This window comes from Saccopteryx leptura, chromosome 2, assembly GCF_036850995.1.
Source record: "Saccopteryx leptura isolate mSacLep1 chromosome 2, mSacLep1_pri_phased_curated, whole genome shotgun sequence".
Classification (NCBI taxonomy): Eukaryota; Metazoa; Chordata; class Mammalia; order Chiroptera; family Emballonuridae; genus Saccopteryx; species Saccopteryx leptura.
In genome coordinates, this window is record NC_089504.1 from 246,843,232 (window position 1) to 246,856,850 (window position 13,619).

Here is a 13,619-nt window from a genome sequence, read left to right on the forward strand (position 1 = left end):
ATCCTTCTAGCCCAGGCTGGGTGGCTCAGTTAGAGCACCATCCCAATACACCAAAGTTGAGGGTTTGGTCCCTCGTTAGGGCACATACAAGCATCAGTCGATAAATGCCATAAGTAAGTAAAACAACAAATTGATGTCTCTCTCTCTCTTTCTCCCTAAAAAGTCAATAAATAAAAAATGTTAAAAATAAAAAGAGGTTATCATCTTCCAGGATTGAGTTTACTTTTTTAAATTATAAAAAGTATACATCCTCCTTCATGGATATTCTTTGTGTTAAGAAACCAAACAGAAATAAAGAGTACACTCCAAAAACAAGTATACATGTAATAACTGTTTCTTTTGGAAATTAGAATAGATAAGCATAAAGAAGAAAAATAAAAATCAGCCCACACAGTTCTGACCTGTGGTGGTGCGGTGGATAGGGCCTCGACCTGGAATGCTGAGGTCACTGGTTCAAAACCCTGGGCTTGCCTGGTCAAGGCACAGGAGAGTTGATGCTCCTCCACCACTTTTCTCTCTTTCTCTCTCTAAAAATGAATAAATAAAATCTTAAAAAATTCACCCACCCAGAGATAATCCAGATAACTAGTGTCAATTAACATGGTACCCTTTTTTTTTTTTTTTTCATTTTAGAGAGGAGAGGGAGAGACAGAGAGAGAGAGAGGAGAGACAGAGAGAGAGAAGGGGGGGGGAGGAGCTGGAAGCATCAACTCCCATATGTGCCTTGACCAGGAAAGCCTAGGGTTTCGAACCGGCGATCTCAGCATTTCCAGGTCGACGCTTTATCCACTGCGCCACCACAGGTCAGGCAACATGGTACCCTTTTGACATATACACATAAATATGTGAACTTATGTATGTATTTATTTTACAGAGATAGAGAGGGAGAGGGATAGACAGGGACAGACAGACAGGAACGGAGAGATGAGAAGCATCAATCATTAGTTTTTCGTTGCGCATTGCGACACCTTTATTTGTTCATTGATTGCTTTCTCATATGTGCCTTGACCGCGGGCCTTCAGCAGACCGAGTAACCCCTTGCTCGAGCCAGCAACCTTGGGTCCAAGCTGGTGAGCTTTGCACAAACCAGATGAGCCCGCGCTCAAGCTGGTGACCTCGGAGTCTCGAACCTGAGTCCTCTGCATCCCAGTCCGACGCTCTATCCACTGCGCCACCGCTGAACTTGTTTATTTTTGAAATTGATATCAAGCTACAGATAACTTTTTAAAAGTTTCTTCCACTCAACAATGCATCATGGATATTTGTATCATTTAGCATGGAGTGTTCTATTATACAATAGTTGGGGCTATAATATATCCAGCCACTTCCCTCTTCACAGACGTTACATTGTTTCTGTTCCGGTTTATAAACGGCACTACAATCATCATCCTTGCACACATATCCTTGGGAGAAAATTCTAGAAGTGAAAGAATTGCTGTGTCCAATGTAGCTGAGCTTTTAAGAGTTTACCAAGTAAAAAAATTTTCAGATGAAGGAAGGCAACTCAAAGACTGGACGTTCCGATATTTGCAACCAAAGTTCAAAGTGGTGCTTTGATGGCAGCGGCGGGAGGGGGGGGGGGGGTGCGGTCGGAGGGGGGGGGGAGGCGGACCTCAAATTCACACTGGAAGCTGGCAGTCCCTTGCGACCTCTTCCTCCGTAGAGACATCTAGGAAAGGCGTTACTGCAGCCAATTCGGTGAGCCCTTCCTCCCTTCCATTCCCAACACCCTCCCCTTCAAGGAGGAGGGTGGGGCAAGGCAATCAGTCTCCATCCAAATCTGGAAGTGAAACTGGTTTCAAAGCAGAGCACGGGTGCTTCCGTGGCGGACTCACGAGGATCTGCAGGGACTATGATGGGCGCTCTGTACCGAGGCCTCCCGGGGCTTCTCGATGCCCTCCCACCCCCACCCTTCCCTCCCCACCCCCATCCCAGGCTGGCTTTGAGTCCCTGAAACCTTGATAGCTTTCTAGAAGTGTTAACTAGTGGGTTGAACCAAAGGAAATTGCTGCGTTTGTAAGTCAAAACCGGTTGAGTACCAGCATTATTTAGGTCCTTCTCTGCTCTGGCTGGTTCAATTCTTCCAGTCCGTCGTACGTTTATTTAGCACTCATTCTGTGCTAAGCACTTTGTGATTATGTTTTAACCGTCACAACTTTTTGAGGCACAGGACTTGTTTCCCACTTGACAGAAAACAAAACCATGACTCAGAGTTTCCCCTTTTGGAATTTGTTCAGGGCCTGGCGTTCTCTCCAAACTGTGATGCCCCCGGAAAATGTCTTCACTTTGGCAGAGCCTGTTTCTGCCTCCTCCGTTGTTAGTGAGGTCTCGGTGAGTTTTCTCAATCTTGTTTCCACGTTGAAAAAATTCCTTTGGTGTTCAGCGACTCAGTCTTCTCATCAGCAAAATGGGGACGACAATCCCAGTATCCAGCTCTATCAGAGAAGAGCTGTTAGAACCCAGTTCCGGGCCACTCCGGGGCAAAGCGAGGCCTGGGAGGGGGAAGGAGCCCTACCCCCACCCACCACGTGGAGGACCCGCCCCGCCCGCAGAGAGGCCGCTGGGCGATTCTCCGGAGCGCGGGGCGGAGTCAGCACCGCCTGCTCGGCCAACGCCTCTCCTGGACCAAAGTACCAGAGTGCCACTACCTAGCTAGCGCGTCTCACGGCACTGGGGCCGACCCGAGGGGAGGGGGCGGCGAGGGGCGGGGGTTGGGGGCGTGGTCCCGGCTCTCCTACTTTTTTTTATTTTCTTTTTGTCCGCCTAGATACGGAAAGGCTTCCCTGCGCCTTTAAGAGGCCGAGGCGGGCCGCCGATTGGCCAAGACGGGCCAGTGACGTCACGCCGGGGCCGAGGCCGTGGCCGCCCCGTCAGCCCGCGCCCTCCCCCTCACGCCCCACGGCGCGCTCGCGGACAGTCCGCGCGCGGGCCGGGACGGCGTCGCTCAGCTTCGCTTGCGCGCGTCGCCCAGGACCCCCGGGGGATGCCCCGGGTCGGGCGCTCCCATGGCCGCCGACGTCTTCATGTGCTCCCCGCGCCGGCCCAGCAGCCAGGGCCGCCCGGTGCTACTCAAACCACCAGTGCCTGAGGACGACGACGACTCGGACACGGATGAGCCGTCCCCGCCGCCCGACTCCGGCGCGGCCACCGCGGCCCGGGCCCACGCGAGCGCCGCACCGCCGCCGCCCTGGGCCGGGCCGGGCCGCGAGGAGCCGCCGCGCCGCCAGCAGATCATCCACAGCGGCCACTTCATGGTGTCGTCGCCGCACCGCGAGCACCCGCCCAAGAAGGGCTACGATTTCGACACGGTCAACAAGCAGACGTGCCAGACCTACAGCTTCGGCAAGACCAGCTCCTGCCACCTGTCCATCGACGCCTCGCTCACGAAGCTTTTCGAGTGCATGACCCTGGCCTATAGGTAGGGGACCCGGCGACACCCGGCCGGTCCCACCTGTCGAGCTGCGTTCCCTTCTTTGACAGAACAAGCGCTGGTGGGAGGGGGGGGGAGCTGGGCCGCTTGGGGAGACCCCTGACTTCACGCTTTCTCCTTGAGTCTTCCCCCTTCGGGAGGGTGAATGGGTCTGGCGTCTCCGATGGAAGCGAGAGGGTCTGGTGTCCCGGCCTCTCCGCCTGTCAGCAGCGCTTGGGTTCTTCCGGCTTCGCGGTCCCCAGCCAGTCCCTCCCCTCCAGGGTCCTGAGGCTCCCGATTTTGGAAAAGAAAGAAGTGTAAATAGAGGCTACATCTTGTATAGCTCGACTTCTAGCTGCCCCTTCCGCCAGACGCTTTGTGTGCTTCCAGCCGTGTGTGGTCCAGCCCACCTGCCCAGGGGTGGCTTGCTTGCTAGTTCCAGCCTGTTTCCTCCTTTATAAAGAGGGGGTGCCAGCCCTCCCTGCCTCCACTGGCTGTTGTGGGGATGGGACAAGATGGGTAAAGGGCTTACTCCAGTGTCTGGCTCATTGTTAGATGCTTCCCTTAACGTTAGCTGCTTCCCTTGTGGTCCCAGCAGAGGGAGGCTGGGTCTCCTCGCATCCCCTTTATTGGGAAGCCCTCCCACAACTTGGGAGGAGGGGCCCTGGGTGTCTCCCAGGAAGACTTTTGAAGCCACAGCTGTTGGAGGTGTCAGTCTGTCCTGGCAAGTTGGAGGGTTCTCCCGGTTAGCCCTGAAACATTATATGGAGATGTCAGTGTTTAGGGCAGGCGCCCGGGACACACCATCCTGCCCTGTGGATTTGGCGCTGGGCGGAGGTCTCTTTTCTCTAAGTCACGGAAAACGCCGGGCCCGCCCTTTACACTCTCTTCCTCGGTGTGTGCTAGGTATTTGCCGAAGGTAGCTTCTGCCTCAGCAACAGAACTCATTTGGACTAGCTGCAGTGCAGAGAACCCAGCCCTGCACCACGCTCGTGATAGGATCGCTGCCAAGTGGGGGTTATTGATTTAGTCACTGGACTGGCTGGGGTTGTCTTAGGTCCACTCTGCAGTCAGCACAGGAAGTTTCCTAGGAGATTGCAGAAAAGTGTAAAGAAGAGTAGGAACATTGCTTCCCTCCTACCCCCCTTTCTTTTTGGAGAGCCATGAACATGGACTCCATCCAAGTTAAAACATTACACATTTACCTGAAGTTAAAACACTAAATACAGGGCTCCAGGTGACATTTTCCTCCTCTGGAATAAATGATTAATCAGTTTGTTCCTTTGTTATGTTCCTAAAAATGCCCCCACCCTCCCATTTCCTCTTGAAGTGTTCCCTGATGGTTTGTTTGCCACATGGCCGCAGTGGGTTACCCACCCCCTTTAATGGCGCTCTGGCCAGCTCTGCTCTGCTTCTCTGGTCTTGCCAGTTTGAGCTGGCATGGAGCCTGTGAAGATGTTCTGGGTTTTTGTTTGTTTTGTTTTGTTTTAAACAGATGGTATTGGGATTGTAGCCCAAAGCCTTCTTTTAGCCCTACTTACTCCATCTCAAATTTTGAGCGCTTCCATCGGAATCAAACCCAACTAGGTGGTAGCGTGTGCTCAAGTGTGAGTGAGCCCTTTCATACAAAACTAGGGGTAAATGACAGGAATGTGCTTTATTAAAAGAACTGAATCCTCTTCTTTATTTTAATATAAACTCCATGTACAGGGAGAGAATGGATGGCTGAGGAGCAGGAGGTGTGGACTAGAAAGCGCTCACCTAAGCTCTGCTGAAGGAATAACTAAACCGGCCTTACCTTTGCCCTCAGTTTGGATAACCTGAAGGCTTGTTGTTAAATAACACCAAGGAATTGTAGTAAGGTATCCCCGTACCCCCATGTCGTTCCAAAATATTTTGGCAACTGGGCATTCCTCAATTAACTTTCTTGATTGCACAATGCATCCTCGGTTTAGTTGAAGACTTACCTTGTTCTTTTTTTAAATTTTATCTTTTTTTATTACCGATTGACTTCATGTAGTCATCGAAATTCTTGCTGTCCACTAGCTTCCAGGTGCCTGCAAAGGCATCCACCATGGTGAGGCTGGGCTAGGCTTGAAGCACAGCTCTGGGCAAATGCTGCGGTCCTTCCCCCACTCAGCCTCCTTCAGAAATTCTGTCCCTCACCTGCCTAACCTTGCTCTTTTTTAAATTGCTTTTAGAAAGAGAGAGAGAAAGAGAAAGAAACATTGATTTGTTGTTCCACTTATTTATGCATTCATTGGTTGATTCTTATATGTGCCCTGACCAGAGATCGAACCCACAACCTTGGTGTATTGGGATGGTGCTCTAACCAACTGAACTACCAGCTAGGGCCTTACCTTGCTCTTAACACCTCCTACCTGCTGGCTCCCTTGCTTTACTGCTACTCTCTGTGCCCAAGTCCTGCCACAGCAGGTCCCTAATGGGTGTCTGCCGAGTAGTGTCTCATGAAGATGCTCTTTGTCTCTCTGGGGAAGGCTGTTTTGGATGGCCCTCTAGTTGAGTTGGCAGTGTGGAACTTTAGTACCGGGTGACAGAGGAGTGACTCAAAACCAGTTGTCTAGGCTATAGCCTCTGGCATAGATAGCAGTGCGAGAACAGCCTGGAGATTGTGACCTCAGCTGTCATGTCATGACCACAGGCCGGCTTTCAAAGAAGTAGGGTCCAAATGGGGGGCAGCCAGGGCAGAAGGGTAGTGTCAGAGGTGGTCTGACTTTCCTTTCAGTGGGGCCTAAGCAATCTCCACTGTTTCCCGGCTTTCTCCTCCTCCTCGGCCTGGAGGAAGGCCCCTGGGCCTCCATCTGTGTGACTGTTTCTGGCCTGGGCTCTTTCTAACTTCAACTTCCTGTCTCTCCCCTGGCCCCTTAGTTCTAGCTGCCTAACTCTCCCTGGTACACTCTGTGCTCGTTGTGTGTGCATTCGGCTTCCTGTAAACTGCTGCCTTCCAGCTGTTTCCAGATGAGGTTCAACAGCTCTTTTGGGGAGGAATGAAGTGCAGGGGAAGTTGTGGTTATCCCCCCCCCCCCCCCCCCCCCCCCCCCCCCCCCCCGCCTCCAGTCCTGTGAAGTGGTCTAGGGATTCTGAATTTGATCTGTTCCTGAACATGCAAAGTCTTGGACTCCTGAAGGGTCTTTGGCAAAACTGGCTTGGGGTGGGGAAATCGGAGTTTGAGAAATCCAGACCGTGTGCCCACTGGCCCACGTGGGTAAATAACAGTGCCAAGGGGGGCTGCAGCTTCATGTTCATGTCGCTTCCTTGAAACCCATGTCCTTCCCACTCTGTGATGCCACATAGTCCTGTAGCTAAACATCTTGATTTTATTCTTCATCGTGTGCTCAATGACTGGAACATTGGTGGTGGGGGGGGGGGGGGAGGGTTGCTTTTCCCCAAGACTTATATGACAGAAGCTTACCTTTTCTCAGCCTTTCTGTCTGCCACTGTAAAATGGGGAGGAAAAAATCTGCCCAGTGAAGGTTAGGATTAACTGAGATGATGTCTGTGAATGCGTCTAGTACCTGGCGAATAAGAGGCAAGAGAAGGTTTAACAGGCACAGTCCAGCTCTGTGTCCTCATTCAACTGACATGTATTGGGAGCCCAGGCTTCTCATCTGTAAACTGAAGAAAATAACATATCTGACTGGGGGCTTTTAACGTGGCTTTCAAATGTCTTCTCCACAAATACTAAATAGATGCATTCTTGGTTTGCCGGTCCTTTCTAAGGCCCCACAATGGAGTTATGTACTCTAGAACATAATTCATGGTTCTTGCCCTCTTAGCATTTTTAGGAATGTCACACATGTAAATCACCCACGCAGATTCTGGACACATCGAGTATATAGCTTTTTGAGACTGGTTTTGGTTTTAATTCTCTACTTTTTAATGTAGCTCTTTATTAGGGAGGCTTGGTGTTAATGTCTGGTGAGGGGTGATTGATGGTCTTTTTTATGTCGTTAGAGATAAGCAGCTCTCTGTACAGTGGGTTTGGGCTGAAGTGGAGATTTGAGGAGACCTTTTAACTTGGACCCATAAGATAGATAACCTTGGGATACAAGTTTGTGGACTGTGACCTTGAGGAAATGTGGCCTGTATAGTACCCTCTGTTCCTTACCCAACACAGAGTCTCTGCCAAACTCAGGGAATAGCAGGGATTAAAGGTTTAGAGCCCTGTGTCCTTCAAATTTTAAGTTTTCAGTAGAGAAACTTTCTAATGCCAGGCCTGGTAACTGGTTGTAAATGGGCCCCTTTTACACGAATGGCTAAGTTAGTTTTATTCTTCAGCAGCCATGCCAAAGACAAGCAGTTTTTCTTCTCCTGTGCTTTCTTTAACCTTTAACTATTACACAGTGTGCCAGTAAAGAGTTAGATGGGAGCAAGGGCTACAGGGATGAGCAAGACATGCTCTGCCCTCGAGGAACCCACAAACTTGGGGTGAGGGAAAGAAAAACAGACATTGTAGAACAGTTAGTGAGGGCTATGATAAACGTGAACCAGGTCTATGGTAGTACCGAGGAAGGGTGCTGAAACCAGACTGAGTGTGCACGTGTCCATCATCGGTATCCGTGTGGACCATTTCCCTAACTTCAGGGTTCAATCTGCACCTCCCCTTCCCCAGTTTAACTGTCAAAAATTATGACTCATTCCCCAGGAGGGTGCCCCACTATTTCTTTTCCCTGTCTTTTCCCCTTCAGTGGCTCAGGACCAAATTTCCTTTCTGTGTTGAGGTCGACTGGCTAACCGCCGTCCTGTTGGAAAGGGTGATAGAATTGGGAAGAGCCTGGGAAAAGAGGCTGGAGGACAGGGTGCCGGGGCTGTATTTGCTAGGGTAGGAGAAGAGTAGATCATTGAAATTAACTGAGCAACTAATATATTCCAGACTCTCTTTGTGTTATCTTAAGCATTTCTCACAATAACCCTCTCAGGTAGGGGATGGTAGGGTTTTTATTTTTCATATTTTTTTTAAAAAGAAAGGAAAACTAAGTTTAGAAGTTAGTTTGCCCTGTCACTGAGAGGTCAGGCAACTTGTCCAAGACTGTGTCTAGAGCTGAAATGTTCTGCTCACAAAAGTCTGCAGGTTTGTTAGAGAGGAGGTCAAAATTGCCAAGTCCTCTCCTAAGGAAGGCATGGGGAATCCAGGATGGGGGACGTGACTGCCTGTAGGTGGCTCCATGCCCTTTCATGGCTGCCCTTTCCCACTGGTGAAATCCTACCGTTCTTTCGAGGCTCGGTTTGAGCACAAGTTGCCCTAATAATCCCAAAGGGAGTGAACACCATGGTCCTCTGTAAATCCATGACCCTTACTGATTCTGCCACGTGTCCTTATGTAGACCTGACCTACCAGGATTCCTGCCTTCTTCACCTCTGATTTGCCCACAGAGAGCCTAGCAGTATTTGGCACGTACTGTGTGATGAAGAAATATATATGGAATTGAAAAGGACGCTCAGGCACCTGGGCTTGCTCCGAGTGACTTGTTTATCTTCATTTGTGCGGAGATAAACCACCTGGGTGGAACAGTGCTTTAGGGCACATTGCTTTAGAGTGGGATAACAGGCTGAGTGCTTTTGCTAGGTGGTGTGTGTATTGTGGCTCTGTGGACTAGAGTGGTCGGCAACGAATGCCCTCACCCTGCCAAGATGTCCACACCTAATCCCCACCACTGTGAATATGTTAGATTATAGGGCAAAGAGGAGTTAAGGTTGTCAATCAGCTGCCTTTAAAATGGGGAGATTATTTTAGATTATCTGGGTGGGCCCAATGTAATCTCAAGGGTCCTCCATAAAAGTCAAAGAGGAAATCAAAAAGAGAACCAGAGAGAAAGAGCTGCGGGGGGTGGGTGGTGGGTGGGGGCTGTGGCCTGACATTGCTGGCTTTGAAGTGGGAGGCAGGGGCTACAAGCTGAGGAATGTGGGCCTTCTCTAGAAGCTGGCAAGGAGCAAGATCCTCCTTTACCTCTCTAGAGGGAATGAAGGCTGCTAACATCTTGATTTTAGCCGTTGACACCCAATTCAGACTTTTGATCTCCAGGATCAAATAAATTTGTGTTGTTCTAAGCTATTAATTTTGTTGTCATTTGTTATAGGAGCAAAAGGAAACCAGTACAGACTGGTTTCCAGAGTTTCTTGAGGTAATGTTTTTAAGCACATGACCAAGGTATAAAAGTCTTTCTTCCCTCTTCTTCCACCGCAGGAGAACACAGCTGCCTGCCCTGGAGTAAGCAAGTTCACTGGGTATAATAGGCGCCAGTTCAGTGGATTTTGTGATAGGAAGGCCCTCGTTATAAAAGGAAAAGTCTGTAAAGGGGGTCTTATCCTTGCTCCCCAGTAAAATTCCTACAAGTATGAAAAAAAAAAATTCCTACAAGTAGGGTATTGTAGAAAGTTAATTTTACATATTTTTAATATATATATATATATATATATATATATATTTTTTTTTTTTTTTTTCCCATTTTTCCGAAGCTGGAAACGGGGAGGCAGTCAGACAGACTCCCGCATGCGCCCGACCGGGATCCACCCGGCATGCCCACCAGGGGGTGATGCGCGTTGCTCTGTTGCATCCAGAGCCATTCTAGTGCCTGAGGCAGAGGCCACAGAGCCATCCTTAGCGCCCAGGCCATCTTTGCTCCAGTGGAGCCTTGGCTGCAGGAGGGGAAGAGAGAGACAGAGAGGAAGGAGAGGGGGAAGGGTGGAGAAGCAGATGGGCACCTCTCCTGTGTGCCTTGGCCGGGAATCGAACCCTGGACTCCTGCACGCCAGGCCGACACTCTACCGCTGAGCTAACGGGCCAGGGCGATTTTACATATTTTTAAGGATTTATATAATGTCTGATGAAAAATTCCATGTAAGGTCCTATTCCCCAGAATTGAATTACTTCTTGGATATAATATGTACAGTCCAGACAGCAAATAGCGTAGGTGATTTCATCTTTTGCTGGAAGTCTGTCTACAGTTTGAATTCCAGGTTACAGGACTGTGTTTCAGCCAGAGCTCTTTGAGGCACAGGGGTCAGGTAGCCTCTCGCCCATCGCCCATGCAGTGGGGTTTGGTACAAGCATTAGGAAGGGTGCTGGTCATCTCATAATAGTTCCAGAACTCCTAGGACGGCCTGATTCCAGTGGAGGCTGCAGCTGGGTGCCTGGCAGCTCTGGATCCTCTGCTGGGGAGTGTGCCCTTTCCTGATACACTGCTCCTGGGTGACTGGTCCCCTCTCTTCGGCTCTGCTTTTCTTTGTGGCCTTACTTCTGTTGCCACCACCTGGCCCTCCTACCTGCTGTCCTGTTCTCTGCTTGGAAGCTTCTGCCTCGGCCTGGCTGGAGCTTGCTCGTGGCCCATGTTTCACATACAGACCTCACTTAGAGCTCCCTGTCACCACCAGTGCTGTTTGCCAGTTGTCTACTTAAGTTGAGCCTCATAGCCTTCAATTCGCACGTTTGAGGAGGAGGCTTGCTGGCCTCCCTCTGAGCAGACCCTCCCCGCTGCAGAGCATGCATCTGTCCTGGTCTTTGGACTGGCTGCGCTCAGTGCAGGCGCTTATTCCTTTCAGAGTATTCATCAGGTCTCTGTCGTGGGGCAGACACTGCTCTAGTCACTGGGGGTGCAGTAGGAAACAGACAGACAAGTCATCTCCCTTCACGGAGTTCATATTCTAGCGGGAGACACAGTAAGCAAAGCAGACCGATAGTGTTCATGCAGCGAAGGATAGAACGAGAGGGAAGATGGCAGGTCACAGGGGTTGGGGTGGGCAGATACTTTATCTCGGCTGGTCACAGAAGTCCTTTGAGGAGGTGACATTTCAGGTTGAACTGAAACCTGAGTGGATAGTCATTCCAGCAGTCAAAGAGCCACAGGCAGAGGCCCAAGGTGGGATGAAGTTGGCACAGTCCAGGGCCAGAAGAAGGGCCAGCAAAATGTGGCTGGAATGTTGAGGGCAGGCGCGAGTGGTCAGAAAGACTAGAGAGGGCTGGGGCCTGCTGGGGAACTGCTTGTCGCCCTGGGGAACACATGGAGGTTGTGTGTGGAGACCTGTCAGGAGGAGGCCGTGAGTGGAAGCGGCGGTGCCTCTGGGGGCTGCTGGCTCCGTTCTCAGACAGGACGCTAGTAGTGGGGGTAAGGAGGTGTGGGTGATTCACGGTGGGATTTGAACGTGCTGATGGATTGCACATCAGGGATGAAAGAAGAAAAAGGAATTAACAATGGCTGAGGTTTTGGCTGGAGCCCTGGGAGCCTTTACCGGAATGAGGAAGCTGAGAAGGCCTCATCAGCTGTGTGGCCACTGCTGCTCTGCACACTGAACTTGGCTGCCATGGGCCGCCCTGACAGACGGACCTGTGGGCGGGGCAGCTTCCCTCACAAGGGGCTGCCGGGGCCAGTCAGTGTCCGGGCACCACGGTGACCCAGGGAGGTCCTCACTACTGCCAGGGCAAGTCCCCGCTTAGCCGGACATGGTCAGGCGCCTTGGCTCTGTCCATGCTGCTCTGTTCTGCGTCCCTAACCTCTGCTGTGCCTCATGAGGACCTGATCAGGGAGGGGAGGTTTTGGAGTTTTGAGCTGGCCTTTGGAAAGTAATGTTTTTCTGCTGAAATATATGCTATCATCTATCTTGAATGGCATTTTTACTCAGTTGAGACTGGTTGTGTTGGAGGAATATTGCCTGGTCTTGATGCCCTCAAAGACACATCACCAAATCTAGCGTTCTTAATTTGTTCAGGATTAGACGGCATCAGCAAGAAGGCTTCCAGAAGCAGGAGTGTAAGAGGGGTTCTTTTGGTAGCTCCAGAAAACTATCTAAGATCTGGAAAAATAATTCCAGAAATAATTCCTTGTCATTAGCTTTTGAGTCTCAAGTGAACATAAAAAATCCGACTGAGTAACAGTGGAGAGGAAGGCTAAGCCAGAGCTCATAAGGGGCCAGCAGAGAGAGCCCGGCTCCAGGTGGAAAAAGAGGTTTGGGGTGTGTCAGTTGCCACGGAGAGAGGAAAGTGGGGACTGTGGCAGCATGGTGTGACTGCTGAGGCATGCTCCTCTCCAAGTGGGCGGATCTGTCTGGGAAACTAGTTACTGTTCGTTCCCTCTGCAGCTTATGGGCCTCTTTTGGGCAGTCACCATGAGACAGATTCAGTCATCATAACAAGAAGCAGCTTCTTATGCAGAAAGGAAGGGGGTTAACCTAGTTCCCAGGTACTTACTCAAAGTTTTAGCTTTGGAAAAGCTCTTCCTACGCTCACATGGTAACTGGCCCATTTGCAAGTGGATTACTTTGTCTTATGGGACCTACCCAGATAGCTTGGTACTGAGCTTTGGAGAAAGTTAATTTATAAATCCCTTTGCCTATTAAAATGAAACACTTGCAATGAATTCTGAAAATCACATATGATTATATTAGTTTGCTATGTTAAATAACTATTTTCTAGTTGAGTAGCAGGGACTTTTAAATTGCCTCCTTTGGCCTGACCAGGCAGTGGCGCAGTGGATAGAGCATCAGACTGGGATGTGGAGGACCCAGGTTCGAGACTCTGAGGTTGCCAGCTTGAGTGCAGGCTCATCTGGTTTGAGCAAAGCTCACCAGCTTGGACCCAAGGTCACTGGCTTGAGCAAGGGGTTACTTGGTCTGCTGAAGGCCCACGGTCAAGGCACATATGAGAAAGCAATCAATGAACAACTAAGGTGTCAAAGTATAATTTACATATCATAAAATGTACTCATTTTAAGTGTGTGCGTCATTGAGTTTTTAGTTGTGCAATCAGTGATCACAGTCCAGTTTTTTAAATTTTTTTATTTTATTTTATTTATTTATTTTTTACAGAGACAGAGATTGAGTCAGAGAAAGGGATAGATAAGGACAGACAGACAGGAACGGAGAGAGATGAGAAGCATCAATCATTAGTTTTTCATTGCATGTTGCAACACCTTAGTTGTTCATTGATTGCTTTCTCATACGTGCCTTGACCACGGGCCTTCAGCAGACTGAGTAACTCCTTGCTGGAGCCAGCAACCTTGGGTTCAAGCTGGTGGGCTTTTGCTCAAACCAGATGAGCCCGCGCTTAAGCTGGCGACCTCGGGGTCTCGAACCTGGGTCCTCTGCATCCCAGTTCGACGCTCTATCCACTGCGCCACCGCCTGGTCAGGCGATCACAGTCCAGTTTTAAAACTGGATTCCAGCACCCCCTAAGATTTCCTCATGCCCTTTTATGGTT

The 13,619-nt window shown here is 50.1% G+C and overlaps 1 protein-coding gene across 5 annotated transcripts in view; it reads left to right on the forward strand.

Annotated features, from left to right (window-relative positions):
• The first annotated feature begins 2,772 nt into the window (after nt 1-2,772).
• Nucleotides 2,773-13,619, forward strand: part of MLXIP (MLX interacting protein) — a 61,970-nt gene continuing 51,123 nt past the window's right edge. For all 5 annotated transcript variants that reach the window (XM_066371047.1, XM_066371050.1, XM_066371048.1 and 2 more), the window contains exon 1: nt 2,773-3,418. In XM_066371047.1, the coding sequence (XP_066227144.1) occupies nt 3,006-3,418 (413 nt within the window). In that variant the 5' untranslated portion in view covers nt 2,773-3,005. The remainder of the gene's footprint in view (nt 3,419-13,619) is intronic.